The sequence below is a fragment of the Mustela nigripes genome, chromosome 3 (assembly GCF_022355385.1).
Source record: "Mustela nigripes isolate SB6536 chromosome 3, MUSNIG.SB6536, whole genome shotgun sequence".
NCBI lineage: Eukaryota > Metazoa > Chordata > Mammalia > Carnivora > Mustelidae > Mustela > Mustela nigripes.
Genome location: NC_081559.1, coordinates 109,461,980 through 109,489,503, shown reverse-complemented (window position 1 = coordinate 109,489,503; position 27,524 = coordinate 109,461,980). Strand labels below are relative to the sequence as shown.

The following is a 27,524-nucleotide window of genomic DNA, read 5'->3' as shown; positions in this document are numbered from 1 at the left end:
GGAGCATTAGCTGAATGCTCAAGGGTTCCTCTCTTAGGGGCAGAAGCGTTCTACCAGGAGGTTTGGAAGTCCCCAAACTTGGGAGGATTGTGGAATTCCACAACAGGTGCTAGGAGATAGTCCCATTGTCTTTCTGCTACCTCCCCTGTTGGTCTTTGTCTCTTTCTTACTATTTTCCACCATTCTCTTCTAGTCACACTGCCTCCTCAGTGTTCCTTGATCAGACCAGGTCTCCTCCTACCTCAGGGCCTTTGTACCTGCTATGCTCTCTGCTTATTTTGTACTCTCTCAGATATTCCTTTTTGACTCCCTGCTTCCTTTCAAACATTATCTCTCCCAATGAAGACTTCTTTGGCCATGCTCTCTAAAATGATATCTCCCTCATCTCCCTCACATCTCTGGGTTCAGACCTAGTTTGCTGCAACATGGCTAAACCTTCCAAGAATGTCGGAATTGTGGGTAAACATAGGACCCTTTATGGAGCTTCCCTCAGGAAAAAGAAGACTGAAATGAGCTGGTATGCCATGTACACTTGCTCTTTCTGTGGCAAGGTGTCACCTTGATGAAAAGGCAAGCTGTGGGATCTGGCATTGTGGCTCCTGCATGGGATCCATGGCCGGTGGTGCCTGGACCTACGATCCCATTTCTGCTGTCACAGTAAAGTCTGCCATCAGAAGACTGAAGAAGTGGGGTGCCTGGGTAGCTCAGTTGGTTAAATCTTCAGTTTGGGTTGTGATCCCGGGGTCCTGGGATCAAGCCCTACATCAATTTCCCTGCTCAGCGGGGAGCCTGTTTCTCTCTCTCAGTCTCTCTCTCTCTCTCTCGCCTGCTTGTGCTCTCCCCTTCTCACTCTCTCTCAAATAAATAAATAATATCTTAAAAACAAAACAAAACAAAACAAAACAAAAAACGAAGATGAAGGAGTTGAAAGACCAGTAGAAGTTCCACCATTTGAAACACTGCTGGCCTATAATAAAGGAGTTAGTTTATGTAACAAAACAAAACAAAATTAAATAAAATGGTACCTCCCTCATCCCTGGCCTTCCTTATCTCCTTTCTTGACTTGATTGTCTTCTCTAGCACTTGGCACTATCTGATGTATTGAGCATTATCCCCATACGTCTAGTATCTATCTGTCCAAATCCCACAGAATATAAGTTCCTTTTTGTGATCACTGTTAGTTTGTTCATTGTCATATCCCCAAAACCTCACACAGTTGGTCCTCAATTTATGGTCATGGAATGTGATTCATGGCCTACCAGCCAACTGGTGTTGGTGGCATAGGCAAAGAACATGGATGTATACTCAGGGACCCTAAGACTGAATTCGGATCCACCATTTTATAACTGGTCAAATGCAGACACACTTCTGAGTATCCAGCTCCAAATCTGAAAAGAGAGGTAATAACCTCCTGAGGGGTAAGAGGTTTCAGTAAGGTCTGGGCAATGCACCTGGCCCAACACCTGTCATGTGGAGAGTTACCCCTCTTCCTTACTTGGGCAGTGGGTGAGAAGCACTGTTTTCTGAACTTGGGAGGTAAGCTGGCAGGCCCCGTAGCTGTAATCCCAGGGGGAGCCCGTGTGTTGCCTTTCCTCCCACCCCTGTTATGTTGAGATGAGGATTTTCTGCAGGGTAGTAACAGAGCCCCTAGGGCCTATACTGACAGACGGGTGGCTAGAAGACAAGAGACAGTGAAGACTACAAGAGGAGCCTTCTCCTTGGTGGCCTGGACACTAGCAGATCAAGTGATGGGAACAAAGGCACTTTGTGTATCCATAGTCTGGCCCATTTGGGCCTCCCTGGTTGATGTCTGGTTCTTGATCTTGACTGCAGGTCTTTCCTCCATGGCTTCTTATTCATCAGGGGTGGTGGTATCCCCAGAGAGAGGCTATGGGCCCCACATGGGCTCTAGGCCTGGAAGTTGAGGCATTAGAGATTCTCCTGTTGGTTTAAGTCAGGAATCAAGAAACTTTTTTGATAAAGGGCCACATGGTAAATAGTGTAGGCTTTAAGGGCCATATGGTCTCTGTTACAAAAACCAGTCATAGACAAATGAATGAGTGCAGCTGTGTTCCAATAAAACTTTATTTATAAAAACAGATGGCAGACTGGATTTGAGGTGTGGGCCTCAGTTTGCAGACCCCTGGTTTAAGTCTCTATACCACTGAGTCTCTCTCTTCCTGCTCAGACTAATATTTACTAAATATTTTCCCCGTGCTAAGCCTGGGCCTTTTCCTATAATCTTCTCATTTTCTCCCACAGGGAAGAAGCCACTGAATGGCCAAGCTGCACCTTGAACCCAGTTCTGTCACACTGGAGGCCTGAAATCTTACCTGTGCAATGCACAACTGTTGGAATGCAGGCACGCCGTCCACTGCCCTGGTCACTTTCTACAGATTACCAGTCTGGTGGCATGTGGGGCTCATTGGATCCTGGACATACGGTGGGGTGCTGAGTACACAAGCATCAGGGGTATAGAGGCCCAAAAGGGTGAGATGACTATCCTGAGGTTGTCCTCACAGCTTAGCAGTGGAGACAACAGTAGCTGGTGAGGTAGCAGGGAGGGGTGGGGTCCTGCCTCTGAGTTAAACCTTGCATAGGGTCAAATCCATCTGTGCCAGTGAGGGCAGTGGGCTGGGCCTCGCTGTCTTGGCTCTGCGTACCTTCTCTGGCCAATTACACTGATTGTCCAGGCCCTGTCACAGAGGGACTTCCTGGGGAATCCTGAGCCCTTGGGGCCTTGGGTCCCAGAATAGGATAAATGGCCACAGCTGGTTACCATGTAAGGGCTTGGTGCAGGGAAGCCAGAGGTGGTCTGGGAAATATGCTGCTGCAGTCTAAGCATCCCTGAGGGAGGCACAAGTGGCTCAGAAGGAGATACCACAATTTGAGGTGGAGGAGAATGCCACCCTACACTCATTCCCCCTTGGGGAGGACCCTCTCATGGGAGCTCAAAGGAGAACCATGGGGGACCTTGGAAGCAGGAGGCAGGATAGTGAGAGGTCAGCCTTTTATCTGCCCAGACAGTCAGACTTCTGTTCCCACAGCCCCTGGACAAGGAGGGCAAGATAAGGCCAGGAACTCAGATAATTGTGCCTCCAAGGTGGTGCAACTTCAGCATTGGCTTATCCCCAAAGCACCACCCTGGAAACAGAGGGAAGAAAGAACAGTGAAAATAGGCAGGCGGAGACCAAAGCCTCAGGAAATAAATGGCCCAGAAGTGCTCTTGAATGGGAAACACAGCCTCAGGGTGTCTGAACTTTGAAGAAAAACTGTGGATTCTGTCCTCCAAAATGGATTTTGACTTTTTCCAGCATTGTTTGTTTTCTCAGTGAGTGACAAATATCATTTCACTCAAATACGTCCTTTAAAAGCAGCATGTTCCAAAAGGTCTTTTCGGAAGCTCCATGATTCTTTTTTTTTTAAGATTTCATTTATTTATGACAAAGAGATAGCGAGAGAAGGAACACAAACACAGGGGAGCTGGAGAGGGAGAAGCAGGCTTCCCGTGGAGCAGGGAGCCTGTATGGGGCACATTCCCAGGACCCTGGGACCATGACCCGAGCCAAAGGCAGACGGTTAATGACTGAGCCACAGTGGAGCCCTGGAGGCTACATAGTTCTTAAATAGGAAATGTCCTAGGGGTAATTACCAGAGCCTGATACAAGGAAATGGACTTAAAAAGCCCATTTGAACCAACATTCTTTCCCTCCTCCTGTGAAAGAAAACTTTGTTCTTCTTGGAAACTCCTTATATTCTGCACCTATGAATGGTGGTGGTGTGCAGGGGTTAAAAGACAGCCCAGGGTTGGACACCCCCAGCTCAAATCACAGCCCTGCCACTCACAGCAATGTCCTGTGTCCTGAAGATGGAGGTGCCACCCACAGCAACCCCCTCACAGTGAGGGACCCTGGCTACTGATAAGTATGACCAGCAAACATTGGCTCAGCTCTTCAGACAGACCAGATCACCCTGCCTACCGTGTGTACCCTGTACATTTACACGCTATTTTTCCTTTTTACGTCTTTCCATTTGTCTTTACTGAAGTCATTCCCCAAAGTTAGAGCATTCTCAACAATCAACATTGATCACTGACAGCTTATTTCTTCAAGCATAAAATCTTAATCCAAGATAAAATTATATCTAGCTAAGTAGAAATTTACCATAATTTAATATTACCTACCAATATTAGGTAATATTTGGTCATAATTTACATTTGGGGAATTATATTACTTTAAGTTATTCTTTAGATAGCTAGATATCTATTTACCTTGTTCAGTGAATGATCGCAAGACATAGGCAATTTGATCTGCAACCTGAATTCGTGTGATAAGAAATGTCTCCCTAGGAGGATTGTTGCTTTTTTTTTTTTTTTCTCTGTTATGTAGTGTGTCTTGCTGCTCCAAGAAGCCCAACAATGGTTTGAGGGCATGGATCTTATCTTATACTTTATTTGTCTCTTCCTTAAACCCTAGAACAGATGAGGAAGATGAATATTTCTATTGATGAATCAGGAATGTATATGGTATTGAGTAAAAATTTGTGTATAAATTGCTTTCATAATCAACTCTTCTGTCTAGTTTCCTTTCCTACTTCTCAGATTTTCTTCATGGAGTCTGAGCGCTGCGTTCTGACGTGTGATAAGATATCCTCAGGGAACTAATTGGTAGAGTGATTGACACGTGGGCATACATTACAGTTTGGCTGTAGGCAAACCTTTAGCCACAGTGAGAACATTTTATGGCTTCATGGAATGGAAATGTCTACAACTGAAGGATCCTGAAATCCAGGCTCCCAAGTATCATTGATAACCAACAGTGACTGGATATCAATGAACCATTCTGTCTTAAGCACCAAGCACCAGGTGGAAAGGAGTTCGCAGACTGGGTTACACGAAGCCCTTGGTGTCCAGCGATAACTTAAGAGTAAACCATCACAAGGAGCCTCTGGAGTGTGGTCACCTGCCTCTCATCCTCAACTTGACTACATCAGGTAGGCTTTTATCACTTTTATATTTCCAAACTTCATCTAAGAATTTATTTTGTGGAAGTGTCATTTCTGCTGAAAATAATTGCAATTGAGGTTTGTAGCTGTGACACCACTGTGTGTGTGTGTGTGTGTGTGTGTGTGTGTGTGTGTGTTTGTGTGTGTTTGGGGGGGAGACCCTAGATGAAAACCTACTTCTTATGGAGTTTCAGGGATACATGACCTTTATTCCAGAGGGGACCTGCAGAGCTGCATGCAGCTGAACCTGGCGTGGCCAGTGGCCTGAAGGGTATTTTTAATTCTTTTGCCCTCTGCTGTTCTTGGGTCTTGCTTCCCAACTAGGCTGAAGATCTTTTGAAGAGAGGTTCTGTGTCCCCTGTATCTCCTGTGTGGTCCCTTGTACACAGGTAGTGCTCATTGGATCAAAATCAAAGTGCATCAGATTGAATTATGGTAATCTGGAGGAGTGCTCTGGACTGGATTCACAAGAAGTAGATAGAAGGCCAAGGGCCCATGGCTTGTGTCACCTGCTTCCCAAGGGGTCCCTGAAGACTTGGGATTTACAAAGGGACCCCAAATGATGTAATAGGCTGGGAGTGATGAGGGGCATGTATAGGGCTCAAATCTGGAAAACAGCCCTGAATCTGGTACATGCAGGTGCTGCATCAGTAACCTGCCAGAGGGAAGGTGGATTTTATTAATGGACTGACTATTAGATTGTTGTCTTTGTTCATACACTCTGAGTGGGCTCAAGGGGGGAAGGCATGAAAGAGGCAATGCTGAGCCCAAACCCCAAATCACCAAAACAACTTTGTGGACTTCTTTCGACCTGTGTGTCCCATGAAGAGGGTGGTTAAGGGGATCTGGCCCGCACATTTCATTGACTTCAGATGAGATCACAGATAGAGGAGGCTTTGAGAAGCAAAGCTGCCAATAGATAGTCAGGTGTTCTGCAGAGATACCAGACGGAGGCAAAGAGATGCGAGCTGTGTCTGAAAACTGGTAGCATAGGAAAAATTTCAAAAGTATGCCCGAGGCCAGAGATGCTGTAGGCAGCACGTCTCACATTTGTTTTCAGCTCTCTCTGTGAGGTCGGTAGGGCCCAAAGACTAAGTGTCTGTTCACCCTGCCCCAGGCCAAACTAGGACCCAAGAGAGCTCCTCCTTGCCTTGAACCTGGTGGTGACACCAGTCTGTTGCTGAGGACTGAGAGCAAGTGGTAAAGGGCGTTTGTGCATGCATGCTGTGCGCACCTGTGCATGAATATGTGCGTGCGTGCGTGTGTGTGTGTATGTGAGCACGTGTATGGGAAGGTACAGGAGAATGTAGCGCCAGTGTCAGTTTCTTCCTTTTGGTGACCCTACAGGTCCAGCATCAGCATCTCAGCATCACCCTCATCCTGTCCCCGCCTTAAGAACCTGAAGAATGAGTTTCTGTGGGACAGAGTGCACTCCCAGAGGAATCAGAGACCTGTGTCCCAATCTTGCTCTACCTACTATCCCTGGCTGCTTGAATTTTTATTAAGTCACACAGCTTCTCTGAGCTTTACTTTATTTTCTCTCAAAGAGGGAGAGTAGTCTCTCTTGAATGAAGATGGGAAATGGATTTAAAAGGACCTAGCAAACTGTAACACACAATACAGTAATGGTCCTGTGGCTTGAAATCTCTGAACAAAAGACAAAGCTGCTAGCCCAGGGGTGGTTGTGTGGTGGAGGCATTCCAGCAATTGTCTGGGAATTGGTGGGGTCTTTATTGTCTCCAGTGTCCTTGCAGTGAACCTGAGAGGCAGCTGCCCACTGCTTCCCCAGGGGAAAGCAAGACTTGTGTGTGGGTGAGCCTTGGCAGGCAGGGCTCTCACAGGCACAACCCTGCCCTTGTGTGCCACTATGGGCATTTCATTAGCAGCTGCTGGGCCAGCAGTTGTGGGCTGGCAGAGGAGGGTAGAGCTGGGCACAAGTGGCCTGGGGTGGGTGGGCAAAGAAAGGCCTTTTCTTCCGAGGCAGGAGAGTAACCTCAGGGCTGCATAGGGCCAAGCAGAAGGGCACGGAGTCATGGGCAGCCTCCTCCCAGCATGGGGGATGGATGCTGCATCCCACAGGTGGAGGGATACACACCTAACTCAAAGCAGGACCCTGCCAGTGGTATACAGTGAGGGCCTGGGGACACCATCTCTTGAACCTCATTTTCCATATTTCTAAACTGGAATTAATAGTGTCTGCATTGGTGCAACATCTCCAGGATGAAAACCAGGTACCACGTATATCCTCAGTGGGTATGGAGTAGGACAGAACGGGCACTCACAACTGCTCTTCGCCACCCATTCCTTGCGCCTGTGTGAAGATCCACACCATCTGGAGAGATCCATGCATCCCCAGGACACTCTTCACGCCCCCACTCTCAGCCCCTGGCGGCCCCCCTTCCTTGGTCCTTATCTTTGCCCAGATCTCTCTACCAAACTGCCTTCCAGCTGTCACCTGCATGCCCCACGAGTATCTCAAAGTTGCCTCTGCTCTAGAGAGAATCTTCCTACCCCTTTCCTCTTGGTCTTGTACATATAATTTGATAGTGAACACAAATTGTTTCTATAATAATGAAACAGGACAAAGAAAACCTGTTTCTTTTAAAAATTTTTTTTAAATAGATTTCATTTATCTATTTGACAGAGATCACAAGTAGGCAGAGAGGCAGGCAGAAAGAGAGGTGGAAGCAGGCTCCCCTCCGAGCACAGAGCCCGATGCTCAATCCCAGGACGCCGAGACCATGACCCTAGCTGAAAGCAGAGGCTTTAACCCACTGGGCCACCTAGGCGCCCCCCCCTTTTTTTAAATTTTAAGTGAAGATCAACTTAATTACATGGCTTAAAAAAAGCCAAGAGAGTAAGAGAAAGAGAGAGAGAGAGGGAGAGAGAGTGCGAATGAGTGAGTCCTGGCTCCCCACAAGCATTTACTTTGATGGAATCTCCTGAGGCCAGAGGTAAAGGGCAGGCTCAAAAACAGCCCTGGCAGCTGGCCACCCCAGGGGGCTCGGCAGGATTATGCAGGACTGCTGGGGGAGTGTGAGGATTGCAGGTAGGGCAGCCATGAAAGGTGGTCAGTGTGCTGGCAACAGAACAGAGTCCAGTAGGGAGAATGGCCATGCAGGGACCAGCAGGTACCCAGCCTCTCGGCCTCTGGTGCACTGAGCCAGGCAGGGATGCTGGGTGACCTTCCTGGGCCTGGGTGCTTCATGGATCCCTTCTCCCATAAAATATTAAAAGTCTTATTTTATAGCGGTATTGGTCTAAAGACAAATGTAATGTTTAAAAAGTTTGTGTTTTGTTGTTGTTGTTCCTTTTGATTTTAAAAGACATACACATTTTTTGGTATCTCTAAGAGCACCATGGGTCCTAACTACTTGCCTACTGTGCAGGTTAGCCCTGGCTGAGACCTTCCTAGAAAAACCCCAGTACGCATAAGCATGTGTGTGAGGGGTCGGCTGTGGCTCTCTGCAAGTCACATTGGTTGCCTCTAGGGTTTTGGTATCATCATATGCAAAACAGAGATAAAAATACCTCCTGTAGGGCAGCTAGAGGGTAAAATGAGATAACTTATGGGACATGAAGCCTACTTTCTACCCTTTGAGTCAGGGAGATAGTCACCACAAGGGAGAGTGAGTCAGGTTAATTTACAGAATTTGTACAAAAGGAAAAAAAAAAGTGATTATGAAATTAAAAAAAAAAAAAGATTACTCAAGATTTTCAGCCATAGATGAAATTAATTCACTAAAATGAGAATTTTGGTAGAAGCTGAAGGAGAGCTATTCACATGACAAGTCAGTCTCAGGATGTGACTGGAGGAAGCAAAGTCCAGGTTTCCAGCAGAAGTTCAGGCATGGGGTATAGGCTGGAAAAGAGGGGTAGAGGGAGTCCTCCCAGGAGAGAGGGGACTCCAAGCTTTAAGAAGCACCTGGCAGAGTCTATGCTGTCAACCTGGATGAACAGCAACATGAGGAAAGGAAAGAACTGACCCAGGAGGGAAGGCACTGAAGGGTGCTGGGTGAACCAGGTAGGGGGCTCCATGTGCACACAGGTCAGCATGAACAAGGAGTGCAGGGTAGGATGGGGACAGGCCCGTGCGATGAGCCAAGAGGGGCTCTGAGGCCACTGGGTGGTGTGGGGGTAGGTAGGGGATGTGAATATGGAGACCCATAGCACTCTGTGCAGACAGGCTTGGCTTGCATTAGTTGGACCTCCACATTCACTCATTCTTTCATGCATTCCTTCACTCACTCATTCAGTGTTTTTAAAGAGCCTGAGCTTCCCATGGAGAACAAGACAGCTGAGCCCCCAGTGTTCAGATGAGGCTGGTGTTCAGATAAGTCTAGGGGAACAAGGATGTCCCCCCAAGTACCATGTAAGGAAACTCACTGCAGAGGGGTAAAAAGTTTGCTGGAGCCACAGCTGGTGTGAGAAGTCACAGTGGCCTATGTGTGTTCTGGGCTGCCTCCTTGCCCCCTCACCGTACCCTAGAAGCACGAAGAAGCCCATGTATTAGGGGGCAGCTTGCCTTGCCCTGGCTCTCCAGATCTGGGCAGACTGTGCCATCCCATCCTTGGGTGCTATGCTCAGCAAACAGGGACAGGGACTTGGCAGCAGGAGTGAGCTAGCGTTCACTTTGTACTCAGTAAGTGGCAGAGATGAACATGTACCAGGCACTATACTAGGAATTTTATCTAGAATAATACTTTTAATCCTCAGAACAAACCCCTGAGGTAGAAGTGATTATTATCCCCATTTAGTGGATCAAGACTAGCTGTAAAATTTATGGGACCCAGTACAAAATTAAAACAGGGGCTCCTTTACAAAAATTAAGAATTTCAGGACAGTGATTGCAGAGCATTAACAGAGCACATGTGGGGTCCTCTGAGAGTGGGGTCCTGCATTACTGCATGGGACAAAGTCAGCTCTGCCCTGGAGGATGAGCTGAGATGCAGGAGGCCTGGCACCATGTTCAAGGCCATAGGCAGGTCAGAATGGGTTCAGACTCACACCCAAATCTTTGAATTGTAAATCTCTTCATCTGATGTCTTCATCACTAGCAAATTGGTGCAAAGTGAATTTGAGCTAAATGGTTGCTTTTTTTTTAGCTTAATTTTTTAAAAAATTTATTTATTTATTTGACAGACAGAGATCACAAGTAGGCAGAGAGGCAGGCAGAGAGAGAGGCGGGGGGGGGGGAAACAGGCTCCCTGCTGAGCAGAGAGCTGGATGTGGGGCTCGATCCCAAGACCCTGAGATCATGACCTGAGTAGAAGGCAGAGGCTTTAACCCACTGAGCCAGCCAGGTGCCCCAGCTCAATGGTTTTTAAAAAGTAGAAAGGGGAACCTGAATATGAAGCCTGTGGTTGTTGAAGGTGGTGTGCATGGTTTTAGCATTTGGTGAGCCTCTAAAGAAAAAGTACAATTTCATAGCCAGTGGACTTTGCTGCTGGGTGAATACAGAAATTGCAGCCTGGGGCCCAAAAGAAAAGGCAGGCAGACATGACTACATTATCTGGTTTTGATTTAGCTAACCATAATGTCCTTCACCTTAAGACTCTGGTGAGATTATATATGCCCTCAGCTAAGATGTGAAGTTTATCCATTCCAGGGGAGAATATTCCCAAGGGGGAGAAATGACAGTGCTGGGGCCTGGAATTGGGTGGCAGCTACACACTTGAACCCCTCTTAAAAATGTGCACTGTCTGTAGGAGAAGGGGGAGCAAGGGGCTCTGGCTGTCTGTGCTCTCTACAAGTGATGTGCTAGCCAGAGCTTCACATTCGAAGTGGAAGTAGAAGGCCTCCATCTATGAAGTGTGCAGTAAGATGACTTGGTAGCCTTGCCCAGGGTCTGCCCCCGTGAGTACCCTGAAGGGCCGGCTTCCCCCTTAGGGACCTGGAAAGGATCTGGAGTATGTCCACTTAGCCCCAAATAGTATGTCGCCCACAATGTTTTGACAATAATAAAAAGAAGGTATGGATTTAACTACAGAAGGACTTTGCTTAGAGAACAGAAACAAGAGAGAATATAATACAGTATCTTAACTAGCTATTAATCGTAGTTATTTGAAATTTCCAGCCTGGTAATTCCCTACCATGGCAGGTTCTGATGCTTGCTCTGTCTCTTCAAATTGTATTTTTTGCCTTGTAGTGTGCCTCATAATTTTGTTGACAGCTAGACATGATGTAATGGGTAAAAGGAACTGCAGTGATGTGGCAGGGCGGGGTGGCGGGGAGGGGAGGCGTCCCGTAACCCTGTGAGCAGATCTGTCTTTCCATGAACCTGTGCTTCTGGGCTATGAATTCATGAGGGTTTCTATTCTTTTTTTTTTCACCCCTTAGGTGGGACAGGATGGGCTGGAGTTGGGTAAACCCCTTCCTCCAGGTGAGACAGGTTCTGATTATACACGAACAGATTAGGCTCTGGTTAACTCAATTGACTTTGAACAATGTAGGGCATTAGAGGTGCTAGACCTCTTCCTCCCCAACAGCTGAAAATCCATGTGTAACTTGTGACTATTCCCAAAACTTCACTAATAGCCTGCTGTGGACCAGAAGACTTACCAGCAATATAAATAGTCTATCAATATATTTTGTATGTTGTATATATTATATGCTGTTTTCTTATAATGAAGTATGCTGGAGCAAAGAAAATGTTATTAAGAAAATCTTTAGTAAGAGAAAATACAATTACAGCACTGTGCTGTATTTATTTAAAAAAATCCACATATAAGTGGACCCACAGGGTTCACCGTTGTCCAAGTGTCAACTGTAGCTTCCACTGAGGCAGGCCTGGTTCAGAACAGGTGCTCTGGTCTATTTCAAGATGCATCCATTTTCCTTCTCCTGCTAGAATTTTGAGGGGATTTTCCTCTGATAAATACTGTGGAAACGAGGTTGAGCTCTAGGAGGTGAATCTCATAGTATCGGGGGGATCTGCTATGACCCAGTCCCCTTGGAATTTCTAACTCTCAGAGTTGTCCACACTGAGCCTCCAGCAAGTTGGTCAATCTCAGAGTCACTAATGAGAGGCGGTGAAGATGTCAGGTCAGGAGAAAGGGCAGGGCACAGTGCTAGGCAGGTGGGTCCTAAGTCCTACTCTGCTGTTGTAGCCTGAGCAACAAGATGTGGGGTGTGACAACCCTGCATGTTCTCTGGGAGTCATGCAAGGGCCCTGCTGAGCCCACCAGCCTGTGATAGAACCCCATGTCTTGGACTTGGCTCCTGCTGGCACAAGAGGAAACCTTCTCTCATCAGCACGTGACATGCTATGATTTTGCTCACTATTTATACTGGAAGAATGTACAAAAACGAAAATACCTAATAATGAAGGGCAGGAGCCAGCACTCCCTCATAAGTTCACAAGATTACATGGTGATCTCTGGGGGAGAATATGAAATAAGAATCAGTAGGGGAGTGGGAGAGAGCAAGGTAGTGAGTGCTAGGGCCAGCAGCCCTGATTTCAGAGTTTCTTTCATTTTGACTCTCTGTCCCTTTTAGCTTATTATTCACTGACCTCCATGTATGTGCCAAGTTCTGGACACAGCTACTTAGTGTATGATTTTTAAAAGGGGTTTCCAGTGTATGGAATGGACACAGGCCTAGGAGCGTTCACCTCTCTGTGCCAGACTCCAAGGAGGGGGCATGTGGGGTGATGGAGTCCCTTGGGAGGTCAGAATTTCCAGGAAAGTGACAACTCCAGGAATTTGTTGGTGCTGCAGTGTCCTTAGGGCCATGGTGAGTGGTTTTCAGGTGTGCAGGGAGGCCCAGGGAGCTTTGGGGGAATAACCCAAGTCTTAGGGGATGAGCAGGAGTGAGGCAGGCAGTGTGTGTGGGTGTGAACATGCGTGTGTACATGTGCTTGCATATGTGTGGGCAGGACCACCCAGAGAGCACTGGAGGTGAAGCTGGAGAAGCAGAGCCATCCTGGGCATCAGGAAAGGCATAAGAGAAGGTTCTAGAGGACCGCACTAGCAGGCTGTGGAAGGCATGATGAAGGGCAGCCGCTGACCTGGTATGGGTCAGGCCCAACTACAAAACCGTGGGCGGTGGTACACTGAGGTCAGAACACAGGCCTGGCTGAAGAGCCGTCGGGTGGCTGGTAGGTTCTGAGGATCTGTGCCACACCCAGGTCCTCTGTGTGCAAAGCTACAGTACAGTTTCTCAGGCACAGCCCCCATGGTGCCGGGTGGCAAAATGTCATGTCCATATGCAACCTAAGTAGCCCTCAGCTGGCCTCTGCTGGCTCTGGGGTCTGACAGCCTATGTCCACAGCCCTGTGCCCTCAGTGCCTGGGAATCCTGGGGTAAGCCATCCTATGAGCCTCCAGTGTTTCCTATGCAAAATAGTTAAGAAAATGCCCATGGGACCAGGCTGAGGAGAGGTGACCCACGCAAGGCCTTACTAAAGTGTTTGGCATCTAAGTATTGATATTCTTGTTATATTATCAAAAGCAAAAACAGCAGCAGCTGTCTGTAAGGGAGACTCTAGAGATTAGGAACACCCGCAGGCCAGGTTTGCTTTGATAAATTCTGTTAACAACAACAGCCACAGATACCACTATTCCTGGGCAGGATGCCAAGCTCTTATTCTCTTGTTCGTCACATGACTCCTGGGAAGTAGCTGTTACTATTCCCACTTCAGATGAGAAAACTGAGGCTCTGACACAGACACTCAAAGCCTGCAAGTGTTGGAGGTGAGTCCAAACTCAGGTCTGACTCCACAGCTCTGACTGTGGGGCTCAAGCCCTGCTCTGCCTCCAGGTCACTATAAGAGAGAGGACACCTCATAAACTTCTTTCCTGGCGGTGGGGAGGCCTTGGAGGAAAGGCCAAGAACAGGTACTTCTCAGAAGAAGAAATACAATATGTTGTGGCAGTATGAAAACATGCCCAACCTCCTCTCTCTCTCAGATAAATAAATAAAATCTTTTATAAAGGTGGGGAAGCACTTGGGTGGCTCAGTCAGTTAAGTGTCTGACTCTTGATTTCAGCTCAGGTCATGATCTCAGGATCCTAAGATGGAGCCCCAGTTCCCAGTGTGGAGCTTGTTTGTCCCTGTCCCTCTACTCCTCCTCCTGCTTGTGCCCTTTCTCTCTTAAACAGATAAATAATATCTTTAAAAAACAAACAAACAAGCAAAAACCATGCACAACCTCATTTATAATTACAGAGGCACATTCAGAAGTGACAACATGTTTTACTTACCAGATTTGCTAAGATGTAAACTGCACAATGTGATGAGGGTGTAAAGAAAGAATGACTTCCATTGGCTACTGGTGGGTGTTAGAGATTCATGTGACCTTTTAGAGGGCAGTTTTTTAGTATCTACCAACATTTTAAATGTCCCAGAAATTAAATCTGTGTGTGTATATTTATCCTAATCATATACAAACACATATATTTACACATATATATGTAAATACATAAACCCTACTTAAAGGGTTGTAATGACAGCACTGTGTCTGGTTTAAAAACAACAACAACAACAAATAATGACTGTCCACAATCTAAATGTCCATTGGTGAAGGAACTGCTTAAATAAAATAATTAATTCATGTATTTATTCATGCAATTCATATGCATACAGCTTTGAGAAGAATGTGTTAGTCTATATATGATGACAAATTCTGATCTTCAGCATATATTCTTATGAAAAAAGGAAGATGAAGTAGAATATATAAAAGGAGTTTTATTTTGTAAAACAAAAAGTAATTGTACATACATACAATAGTTCTAGAAGGCTTCTCATAAATCCATAAATTGCTCTCAAAGTGGGATGGTATCATTTTCTTTCCTATTATTAACTCTTGATTCATTGTTAAGATTTGTTTTTAGTTTGTACTTGTTGGGTCCATTGTACTCACACAGTCTCTGGAAGGTGTTTTGGATGTGGCTGCAAAAGGCCATTTGAAATATGTACCTATATCTGCCGTCCAAAAGAGGAAAACTGATATGGCTTGCCACCTCCCTCTGCTATCTCTTCCTTCTCATTGTATATGGGCTGATGTGCTTCCACTGCAAACACAGAATGCCTCTTATCCTATACCCCTCTGTTTCCCAAGGTGCACTGCAAGCCCCCAGAAATTATTGCCCAACCATGGGCACCCTTGGAAAGGTCCAGCGGCTGATGGTGCCAATGCCATGTGACTCCTACTGCTGTGGATGTCTGGAGGGTTGAGCAATGGACGAGATGGAATTTCATTTGGCACTTAATGTAATCCTTCAGCTTCTGCCAGACACAGTGAAATCTATATAAAGTTGACAAAGCTGACTATCTCCTCACTGAGTGTTGACCCCTTCCATCCAAGGGCAAGGCAGTGGATTTCTGCACATGACTCATTTGTAGTACCTGGGGCATTCAGACTTAACAGGAGTTAGCTGAGACCAGAGGGGTAGGCAGGACTGATTGGGCAGGAGCAGAGGGTCTTCTCCATTCCAACCTCTGCTTCTGAGAAGCAGTGATAGAAACTGAGACCGGATATAGACACATCCTGCCTGAATTAGCAGCAAGAAAGAGGGCTCCAGGGTTCTCTTATAGCAAAGAGCCTGCTGTAAATCAAATCCTAAGGGTAGTCTAGAATGGTATGCAAGTAAGGGCTGCATCCCTGTGAGCTCTGGAAGGGAAGTGTCTGCAGCCATTGATCAAGGTCAGAAACTTGAATCCTAGAGAACAGCTAGAGAGAGGGGGCAGGGGTAGGGTTCCTAGTGAATAAGCCTGTCCTCTCCAGCCAGGGTAATGGCCGCAGGCCTGCACTTCCTCAGCGCCTCTACCGGAATGATTACAGTGGCTTTGCCTTTCAACCTGGCCCAGACACACACATACTAAGTACACTAGTGTCTGACTCCCACACACTCACAGAAACACACATGTAAGCACTAATGCACATGAGCTTCCGGACCCAGTCTAGTGTAAAATGAAAACAAAAATGCCTGACATTTATCTAGCTCTTAGTATGTGTCAATCTCTATCCTGAACTATTTACAAGCTCTTAATTCTTACAACCCAAGGAAGAATACCCTATTATTCCCATTTTGCAGATGATGAAGCTGGAGCTAAGAGAGGCTAGCTTGCCGCAGGCACCTGGCTAATGGGTGGCACATCTGATCCCACAGCAGGCAGCGGGGCCCTCACTCCAGGACTCTCGTCCTCCCGTAGCACCCAGACTCGCTGAGTACCCTCACCGGCACAAGCGTGGGCAAGCAAACACATGCACCAAGCCACAGTCCACTATGCTCAAGGTCCCCTGGTGAGGCCACACAACCACCTAGATTTAAAAGACTTGTAAACGAGTGTCTCTAGTACCCATATTATTATTATATTAATTACCTAACGTGATTACACTATAGACTCAGGATGTCTCCCCTCTGACAGTTTCTAAGGACCAGATCTAGCCAGGGTGGGGATAGAAGGGATAAACATTCACTGTTTTAAAAAGGAAATTTTAGGTTTTTTTAATTGCATAAGCCCACTGGCCGAGGAGGGCGTGAGGAGGCCTGACAAAGTTTCCCAACATCCTCACAAAGAAGCTCAGGGTATAGGATTTCCCGTCAGCAGGAAACCATGTGCCGTCTTAAAAAGAAAGAGGAATTACAACCCCCCAAAAGGTCAAGGCGAGCCGATGCCTCCGCCATGTGTGCGTCCCTCGCCGCGCCCAGAGAGTGAGTCAGGGCATCCGCGGAGTTTACTGAAGTTTACTCCGAATCCGCCCCCGCGTTCTGGGCCGCGGAGCAAAGAGCGTACGACGTCCTCTCCCTCCCAGAACGTCCTTCACTTACTAGTCTAGGGGCCAGTTCCTGCGGCACAGACTCGGCGGCCACCGCACAAAGACATGGAGAGCCGGCGGCGCGCCGGGAGGGGTGGCTGGGCGGCCTCTCCCGGCCCCGGGGCGCGCAGAGCAGGGCCGGGCTCGGGGGCTCGGGGCGCTACCCGGCGATTCCCGGGGTCAGGCTGCGGTCCCGTCTCTGAGCCCGAGCTCCTGGCCCCCGTGGGCCCGGCCAGGAGTGGGGTCCCGGGGACCCCGCGAAGCAGCGGACCCTCACGGGCGGCGGGTACTCACCAAGGCTGGGCCGCGACGTGCCATTGACGCTGTTCATCGCCGACGGGTGCGGGGCGCCGGCGGGACCAGGGGCCGAAGTGACAGCGGAGCGGTGGCGAGGGTCGCGCCGGCCGGCTCCTGACCCTCAGCGGCGGGGAGGAAGCGGCACCTGTGTCACGCTCCTCTGGCGCGGGCCGAGGGGAGGGGCTCCGGCCCTAGATAGGCAGACTTCATTTATTTTTTTTCTGCAGACTTGGCTGGTGGGGTTTCCACCCTTTTCTTTCTTAGTTTCTTTCTTTCTTTCTTTCTTTCTTTCTTTCTTTCTTTCTTTCTTTCTTTCTTTCTTTCTTTCTTTCTTTCTTTCTTTCTTTCTTTCTTTTTTTTTAAACACACACTCCCGCCCACGTCTGAACTCTTCTCTGTTCCAACTTTCCTGCGCAAGAATCACATTTTTCTGACTATGTTTCTGTTTCCATCTGTAGTTACCAGACTCAGAGGTTGTGGTGAATTCCCCTGTGTGTGGACTGAAGAACTCCCAGATGTGACAAGAGGGCCTGTCCCAGCACTGTCAGGGCCGGTGACCAAATAGGGGCAGACTTATTTGAATCTTGACTGGCTGCTCTGCCACTCCAGAGCAGGGTGGTCTCTCATCGCTGAGGGTCCTTAAGTGGCCTGGGAAATCCCTGCATGGCTGGCCCCTGAAGGGCGCTGTCCCAGTCCCTGGGCTAGTGTTTGGAAAAGATTCCTAGAGAAAGGGATTGCTTGGACAAAGACCATGTGATTTATTTGGATCACTTCTGTCTTAGGCTTCCAGACATAGTAGAGTTTGTAGTCTTCACTTAGGGAAATAAAAACTTGAAGCCAATTTTGACACTCTGGTCAGTTAAATGGAGTCTACCTACATCACCCGGAAAGAATGCTATGTTATATGTAGCATTTTATCTCTTCCCTCTCCATGCTAGAGAGAAGGGCAGGGAATTTGAGACCATGGCACCCCTGTTTGAAATCTCAGACCCAAGAGACACCCTGCACTTCTCATGTCTGATGGCTGGTCCCTCCTGCCGGGCTTTTCATTGTTTACTTGACATTCCTCCAGTGAACTGCTGACACCCTCCTGGCTTCTCCCATTAAGATTGCTCTGCTGGAGTTCCAGGGCTGCATTCCAGATGTCTGTACAATGTGTGTGCCCTTGGGTATACCATCCAGGTTGAAGGCAATGTAAGGTTGCCCCCTGGAGGTGTGCAGCACAGACAACTTTCCCAATTCTGTGTGGGCTGGGCCAACTCCAGGCATTATTATCAGGACTGCCTCTTTGACACAGTGGGCAAGTGTTCATAATTCTCTTTAGTTAGTTAATGAAGAAATTGACACTGCTTGTCAATATTTAGTGAAATTTCCAGGATGGACATATACATGTTGATGTCAAGGGAACTATTCACAGAACTCTCTTGACCAGGTGTGGAAACTTTTGAGTCTCCATTTCTTCGCTTAGAAAATGGGAACAAGAACACTTGAATTCCAGAGTTTTGCAGAAGCAATGTCTATAAGATAACAGTGGGACAGAGGAGGCATTTACTAGAAACTAGCAACAGTTCAGCATTTTGTTTTGTAGTACTTATAGATCCATGTTGGCTAATAGTATCTCCTGTTTCAGAATTCATAAATTAAACAACTTCAATTATCTGAAATGCAACTGGGGAGCTGGAAGGAAGCCAAAAGAGCCAATAGGTAACCAAAGGACATGTCTCCGGGTTATTGCACCTCGGTTATGGGAAGACTTCTCAAGGCTCACTGACAGGCAGCTGGCTTTTAGATATAATCATAAGATGTCTACTTATGTCATTTCTCACGGTAGGTTGGGTTAAAAACACCAGAATATAACAAGAATTCCTTACAAGGAGGAAGCCAAAGAACTAACTAAAGAAAGGTAGAAAATTCCATAAACGATAAGGTCAGATACAAAAACAAAGTAACATTTATTATACAATTAAAGTTTCTTGGATTCAGCCATAAATGGAGGATGTGCTGGATCATGGGCTGGCAAGGAACCAGGGCTTTAGGACTCCATCTCGGTTTGAGTCTTCACTGCCTTCCATGGGGCTGACTGTTGGCATTTTATTTAACTTCTCTGAGCCTCAGTTTTTTCATCTGTGAAACTGGAACAATCTGCAAAGTTAGGTTGTTGTGACTAATACATTAGATAATAATGTGAGGAGTACCTGGGTGGCTCAGTCGGTTAAGCGTCTGCCTTCAGCTCAGGTCATGAGCCGAGGGTCCTGGAATCGAGCCCCATATCGGGTTCCCTGCTCAGTGAGGAGCCTGCTTCTCCCTCTCCTGGTGCCCCCTTGCTTGTGTTCCCTCTCTCACTATCTCTGTCTGTCATAAATAAATAAAACCTTTAAAAAAATAATGTGATAATACAATGTCTTACTCAGCAAATAGCTCAAAGATATTAAGTTTAAGTTATTGGAGAGATTAGTCCTCTTCCCTTGATGGGCACGCTTATAGTAAGGATCCAAAGACATTCTGAAAAGAAGATAAATAGGGTTTAATGGTGAGTGGTTGTTTAGCTTGTAGGGAAACATTTGATATTTTAGAAGATTTAACCATTGAAGTGTTCAATTTTAAGGAAATGAGACACATTTTAAGAAGGCAAAATAAGTATATGAAAAATTATATTATATGGTAAAAGGCTGATGTTAAGTCACAGAAATGCAGTGTTTCTTCCTGTGTTGGATACTTATTAATGGAGTAGCAAGAACTCAGCTATATCTTATAACAATAAAACTGTTAGCTCATTTAATTCCCATAAATACCATCAAAGAGTATATTGCCAAAGGCCCATTTTGAAACTGAGAAAATGGAGGTTGGGAGCAGTGACAAAAATTTGTCTGAGGAAGTGCAGCCAGGGCTGGGACTCAGTTCCAGCAGCCTCAGTAATATGTGCAGGATGTGGCTGGTGTAAGCTACTGAGCTCCCCACAGAGTGACAGGGTGTGATGGAGTCCCAGATGGGAATTTCTATTTCCTTCCCAGAACTACATCCAGCAAGGGTTGCTCATGAGAGGGGCATCCCTGCCCACTTTATCCACACCTAAACAAACACATACTCAGTCCTTGTTCTTTCTTGAAGGGGCCCTACTGCAATCCCTGTCTGTGAGCTCTTACACATAGAGGCAGGCAGATTTTCCTTGGATCTTATAAAATCTCTAATTAAAAGTTTTGCCCTGTATCAAAGTGATAGATTTTTTTTTTTTAAAGTGACGGAAATGTGAAAACAACAAAAAAAGAATCCCAAACTCTATCAACTGCTCATAATATCTAGCACATTCAGGTACATTTTTTTCTAGTCTCTTACACACTTGTGGACATTTGCTTTATACCTCTGAGATGTTACTGAATATGTGATTTTAAACGCTGAGTTTTCACTACCAAACATTATACCATGATCATTTTCCCATATAAAAGTACAAAAGCTCTTTAATTTGTTTTAATTACTAAGTTGCTTCCTTTTCTTTGCTATGATAAACCATATGAACATAAATATATGCCTTTCATATTTTTACCTTAGTTTATATTCCAATAATGGAACAACTGGATCAAAGGTTATGAGACTATGTTTCAGGCTTCTGATACATTCATGAGTTGTGGCTGTAACAATTTATATTCTCCCCAACCAAGTGTTCATCTCAGAGCCTCTTGCCAGAATCAAGCATTAGATTTTAAATATTGATAATTCTGTAGATAGGAAATATGTAATTATTTGACTTTGCTTTTTCTTGATTACTAGTGGGATTCAATGTACTGTCATATGCTTATTTAGAAATTGCATGTTCTTTTGGGTGAATATTTTGTTCATGCTGTTTCTCATTCAGAAGGGTGGTTAATGTTTTTCTTATTGATTTATTTGAGCTCTTTATACACAGAAGACAACAACACTTTTTCATGTGTATTGCAAATATTTTCTCCTTGGGCCTTTTTCTGGTTCTTTCTCATTAGCGCAGAAACATGGCTTAACTTAACTGATTGGCAAATTGGAAGCATTTAAGAAAACCAAACTGTGGCTCTGCATATTTTAAGAGGAGAGGATAGAGGAAGCAGGGGTTTGGTTGGTTAAGGCTCCTGCAAGCTGCGAGTAATGAGGAGCATGGGGTAGGAATGGGGAGGGGGGTTCCTGAGAGATCAGTAAAAACAAACTGTGCAGCCGTGGCCAGGAGCCTCTCCCCTTTCCCAGGGACACAAAGATCTTGAGAAGAATCCATAAATGAGGAGGTTTGAAAGCTGAGAGAGGAGACTCAATGCTTCCTCCTAGGACTGAGGTGCTAGGACCTCTTCTGTCTAGACTTTGCTAAAGGCTGGCTCTCGACATGCCAGGTAGAAAACAGCACCCAGGGTCAGTGAGGTTGTGGACTCAGGTTAGACCCAGAACTGCAGCCTAGGCCCCTAACTTAAAGTGGTACCTCATCTTGGGGTAGATATTAAGGATTCAGAATAACCTGCCTCTGGATGCTTTCTAACAGTATCTTTAAGAGAAGAGGGACTGCAGAGAAACCCAGCAAGAGCACCAAGTGGTCTGGGATGGTTTGAAGTGACCATAAGCAAAATCTCATGTGTTGGTGACAGGTCTGAAAGTCCAGCTGTATGGACTATGGTTAAGAAAAGTGAGAAAGCTTAAAAGTAAGGGTTGGGGCACTGGAGGAAGGAAAAGGAGAGAGAGAGAGAATGAATAGAAAGCCCAGAGATGTCAGGATGGGGTTGGCTTGAATCTTGGGCAGAGAAAAGTCAGTAAAAAGGACAGAGCATATAAGTTAGCCTGGGTGGTTCTGATGCTTTTGTAGATTTAATGACTTCCCAGAGAAACACATCCCAGCAGACATAGGAATGTACAAGCAGTAAAAATCCTCTGAGCACCTAGAATGGGCCAGAACTGGTGCTATGTTGGGTCCTCCTATATGAGGGTATTGCTATGTCACAGCACCCTTACAGGGTGGATGGTACCTTGTTTTAGTCATTTTTTAAAAAGAATTTATTTATTTATTTGACACAGAGAGATCACAAATAGACAGAGAGGCAGGCAGAGAGAGAGGAGGAAATAGGCTTCCCACTTAGCAGAGAACCTGATGCGGTACTCGATCCCAGGACCCTGAGATCATGACCTGAGCCGAAGGCAGAGGCTTAACACACTGAGCCACCCAGGTGCCCTGTTTTAGTCTTTTCCCCCCCTTTCCTTCTTTTTAATTTTACAGAAATGGAAACTGAGGACCAGAGAGGTGTGGTAACTATTCAAGTTCACACAGGTACACAGGGACAGCTAGAAATTGAATGAGGACTGTCTGGCCCTCAATCTCTGCTGTAAGGGAGATGCTACTAGTTCAGTCTCTTTGGCACCCATCCTTTGTAACCCAGTGTCCCTAGAAAACCCCAGTGTCTGGTGTTACTGCTCAGCTTGATGCGGCTTTTGCTGGAGGCCCTGAGACACAAGGAAAGGAGACATGGAGTTCCTGAATGAATTTCCAACAATTCCCATCAGAACATCAGGAAATTAGTATCTCCCAGCAAGTAGAGAGTGAATTACTAATATTCAGAGAGCCCTCTTGGGGTCACAGCCCTTTCCCTTCATGTGTAAGTTGTTGGTGTGAACCTGGACTAAAATAATTTGCATCTCCAGCTCCTCCCAGCTGAGGCCTGGGGCCCTCTAAGAGAAGAGCCAGTTTCTTCCTTAGACCCTTTGTTGTGGCTTTTATTCTCTTTGACTAAGAGAAGGGAGAGATTTGGGGTATGTTGCTGTGATGAAGAAGGGAGAACCAGAATGGTAATTATATTTGCCAGACTTCTGCTATGAATGCTACATATTTCATCTCATTTAATCCCCAGAACAATTTCATGAGCAAAGAAAGAACAGGATTTGGGGACACTTGGGTGGCTCAGTCGTTAAGCATCTGCCTTTGGTTCAGGTCATGATCCCAGGGTCCTGGGATCAAGCCCCACATCAGGTTCCCTGCTCAACAGGAAGCCTGCTTCTCTCTTTCCTAATGCCCCTGCTTGCTTTCCCTCTCTTGCTGTGTCTCTCTCTGTCAAATAAATAAATAAAATCTTAAAAAAAAAAAAAACACACCAAAAAACAGGATTTGAAATGTAGCAGATATGGCTTTTCATTTCTGACTCAGCACTTGCAACTTTACTAAGTGACTTTGCCTCCAAATTTTCTCACGTCACAGTGGGGTTAATGACACTTACATCTGATGTGCTCTGATGGGTTCTTCTTGGAGGCTCACACATTTATCAAGAAGATAAAGACAGAGACTTCACAGCACTAAAGAAAAAAGTCAAAATATCATGTTAATACACAGAGAGACATAGATATATAACTTATGCTCACTTACAAATGGAAACAGTCATGCCAAGGCCACAGGGACAAAGGAGACTGTGTATCTATTTATCTCATTAAAAGTTCCTTCAACTGTATAGCTCAATGACAATAGACTTAGCATATTTTGTACTCTTTTTTTTTTCCATTGCCACCAGCAGTGTAAGGAGCTGTCAAACACTTGGTATTTTTAGCCTTAAATTTACTTAGTTTGATATGTAGGAGTATTTCATTGTGTTCTTAACAAATAAATACATCAGATAAAACGATCAGTGAAGTTGAATGCCACAAGAAATTGGAAAGAGCCCATGGGCAGTGTGTGGGCTTCTAGAATGGTCTTGATATCTATCTTTGGCATGCTCTTAGTAACACTGCACGAGATACTTAATAACAATGCACGAGATCTCTTTGATCTGTAGCTTTCTTGTATGTGATATGTATAGCATATGTATAACAACTCTTTCTTTGTAGATGTGTGGTGAGAATTACAAATGATACATATACAGTGACTGAAATGTCATGGGTACTCCATAAATAGTTACTCCTTTTCTCATTATCTTTACTCATTGGGTGATAAAAGCCACCAAAGCATAAAAAGCAGACAGTTCCAGGAAATTATGAGGAAGCAGCAGGGGCCTCGAGACTTAACCATTTTTTTTTTTTTTTAAGATTCAATTTATTTATTTGAGAGAGAAAGGATGAACAGGGGTGGAACAGAAGGCGTGGGACAAGCACACTCCAGGCTGAGCATGAAGCACAATGTAGGGCTTGATCCCACAACCCTGAGAGATCTTGACCTGAGCTGAAACCAACCAGGAGTCTGATGCTCAACCGGCTGAGCCACCCAGGTATACCAAGAGTTAGCTTTGGAATGACTCCCTGTGATAGTTTGTATTATTATTCAGTAAATATTTACTTTTCCCTTCCCCAGAAAAATATACTTCCCCTGTATAGTGCCTCACCCTATGGATATTGGGTTTGGTCACAAGATTTATTTTGGCCAATGGAATGTGAATGGACATGACCTAAGCCATATCCCAGTGGAGGCTTGGAATGTGTTTGCATGGTTTGGCCTGACTTCTTGTCCTCTGGACCTCTACCATGGGAAGAGCATGTGCCTGGTAGCTGCTGCTGCTTCAGTCTGAGTCCTGCTTTGGAATCCCCACTGGCTCTTACTATGCCATTCTAACGTCTTGATTCATCTGTGAGTGATTGTGTTGAGAATTGCTGACAGTGGGATGCCTGGGTGGCTCAGTGGGTTGGAGCCTTTGCCTTCGGCTCAGGTTATGGTCCCGGGGTCCTGGGATCGAGTCCCGCATCGGGCTCTCTGCTCAGCGGGGAGCCTGCTTCTCCGCCTCTCTCTGCCTGCCTCTCTGCCTGCTTGTGATCTCTGTCTGTCAAATAAATAAATAAAAATCTTAAAAAAAAAAAAAGAATTGCTGACAATGGTGACAGTCTGAATCATATCACAATTTCATTGTATATGGCAACAATAAAAAATAATAAACATGAAATAGATTATCTTGGCAGACAGGAATTAATATGACAGTGGACAGATACTCTAATATTCATCCCTGAAGCTGTTAGTGCTTGTTTTCTCAGAAACATGAACAATAAATACAAGGATCTTCCTGCTTTGAAAAGAGGGAAAAAAAATCTAAAGGAAGCGGCACTAATTTACTTATAGCTTTCTCTGTGCTAATGAAACTTACAGGGTGGAAATAAATTCCAGAGTATCTTGAAGCATGGAAAAAAGATCAGAATATAGGACCATTTTCAGAACAGGACCGTTTTCAGAGCAGTAGACATTAGACATTAGATCTAGTGTGACCCTCTTATCTCTTTGTCATGAGGAAAGGTTGATACTTAGTGTGAGGAATCACTTATCCTCCCACCCGCCCATGCACCCAACTATTCATTCACCCTCCATGGATCCAGTCTTTCACTTATTGAGCTAATTTTCCACTGTGTGCCAGACACTATGTTAGGTATACAGGATACAAGGAGGAGTCAGACATAGAGCTGCCATTAAGAAAAGCAGAGACAAGCATTGGAGAGGGACACTTGACAGAAAACTCTTACAGAGTGCTGTAGATGCTACCAGATAACCTGGGTAAGATTCCTTCTCTGGCAGGCTGGAGCAGAGTGCACAGTGTTCCCATGTCGTGTCCAGACTTTCAGAAACAGACTATGTCTTGTCATTCTTTCATAAGTCCTGAAGCAGTTGGCACAGTGGAGCACACAGAGATGGCAGGTGATTGAAATTACGTGGTATGAAGGTAGTAAAACCTTCTCCCACAGTTACCAAATTTTAGGGGTCTGGCTAGTCTACCCCTATGGCTTTGTCCTCCCCTGTGCCTTTATAACCACCTGGTTCCATGTCATTGCCCTATACACACCTGGGCAACACTCTGATGGGTGCCTGATATTTTCCATTCAGCCATTCCTTTTAAAATGCTTGCCTCTTCTACTTAGTGTTTGAGGCAAAAACAAGCACTATATTCCCTTTTTAGCTTTAGTGTCCTATTGCAACTACCATTTAGACTGGGAAATATCTATTGCCTCTATGTCATCTTGACAATTATATGAGTTAATACACATAAAACACTAAGAACTATATTTAGCAAATTGTGAGCTCTCAAAAAATGTATTGATATTATTATTAATATTATTATTAGCTAATATATCTTTGTGCTTCTATGGATATTTATGAATGACAGAGCCTTAACAATTGAATTGCTGAATCAAAGGGTAAATAAATTTGAAACATAGAGATACCTGACAGCTAAGTATTTTCATTTCTTCTTCCCTAACTTACGAAAGTCCCAGCTTTACCACCATGGATCAATGGTGTATTAATTTGTAACTTTTAATATAATGTATGAAAATACCTTTTATTGCTTTTTAATTTTAATTTTTTGATTAAAAGTGAATCTGCACATTATTAGACTTATTCTTGTATGGCTTATTTGTGTTCTCTGTGAATTGCCTGTTTAGAAATTTTGTCCATTTTTTCCTTGTGGTGATTCTCTTTAATCTTACTGATTTGTTAGAACTCTTTATATATTGTTAATAACTATTCAATCTCATCTGATGGGGGTTGCTGAAGATATACATATGTTAGCACCAGTAGAATGTACATTTAAGATTAGTGCACTTTACTTTACTGTATGTTAGTTATCATAGAGTTAAACACTTTTAAAAATAGGAAATCAACCAATATAAACAGACCTACAGAAAAGTCAGATATTACATTTATTAGAAATGAACTCTATAATAATATGTTCAAGGAGTAAGCTGACAAAATTTTATCAGGAAACTGACATGAAAAATTTTACAAGGAAACTATAGAAAGTTTATATGAATGCTCTAGTAATAAAAATACAATAATAACCTATATTAATTAAGAACTCAGTAAAGGAGTTTCACAACAGATTGGACAGACTTGCAACAAAATTAGTAAGCTGGAAATCTGGTCACTAGAAAATAGACTGAAGCATGGAGAGAAAAAAAAACATGCAAAATACAGAAAAAGAATATGAGACAGATGGAGCATGGTGAAAATATATGACAATGAGTTACTGGAGTGTTGGGGGTAGGGAGTAGAAAAGAGAATGAAATGGGGTAGAATCTATACTTGAAAAAAAATCATGGACAATAATTATACCTAAATCACAAAAGACATCAAGTTATAGTTTCAAGTGCTTCAGACTTTAAGCAAAATAAGTGCTACAAATAAACCTATGCTTAAACACATCACAGGAAAACTGATGAGAAATAAGACATAATTTTTTTTATTTTTTAATTTTTTATAAGCATATAATGTATTTTTATAAGCATGTAATGTATTATTAGCCCCAGGTCTGTGAATCACCAGGTTTACACACTTCACAGTACTCACCATAGCACATACCCTCCCCAATGTCCATAACTCCACCACCCTCTCTCAACCCCCCCTCCCCCAGCTACCCTCAGTTTGTTTTGTGACATTAAGAGTCTCTTATGGGGCACCTGGGTGGCTCAGTGGGTTAAGCCGCTGCCTTCGGCTCAGGTCATGATCTCAGGGTCCTGGGATGAGGCCCGCATCGGGCTCTCTGCTCAGCAGGGAGCCTGCTTCCCTC

General features: G+C 45.0%; 1 protein-coding gene and 1 pseudogene across 1 annotated transcript in view; one reads left to right on the top strand and one right to left on the bottom strand.

Moving 5' to 3' along the window:
* GYPC (glycophorin C (Gerbich blood group)) overlaps nt 1-17,503 on the bottom strand; it is a 45,853-nt gene extending 28,350 nt beyond the window's left edge. The window contains exon 1 of the mRNA XM_059394485.1: nt 17,059-17,503. Within this exon, the coding sequence (XP_059250468.1) occupies nt 17,059-17,095 (37 nt within the window). The 5' untranslated portion in view covers nt 17,096-17,503. The remainder of the gene's footprint in view (nt 1-17,058) is intronic.
* LOC132013347 (large ribosomal subunit protein eL43-like) lies at nt 426-6,399 on the top strand (annotated as a pseudogene).
* Nucleotides 17,504-27,524: the final 10,021 nt, after the last annotated feature.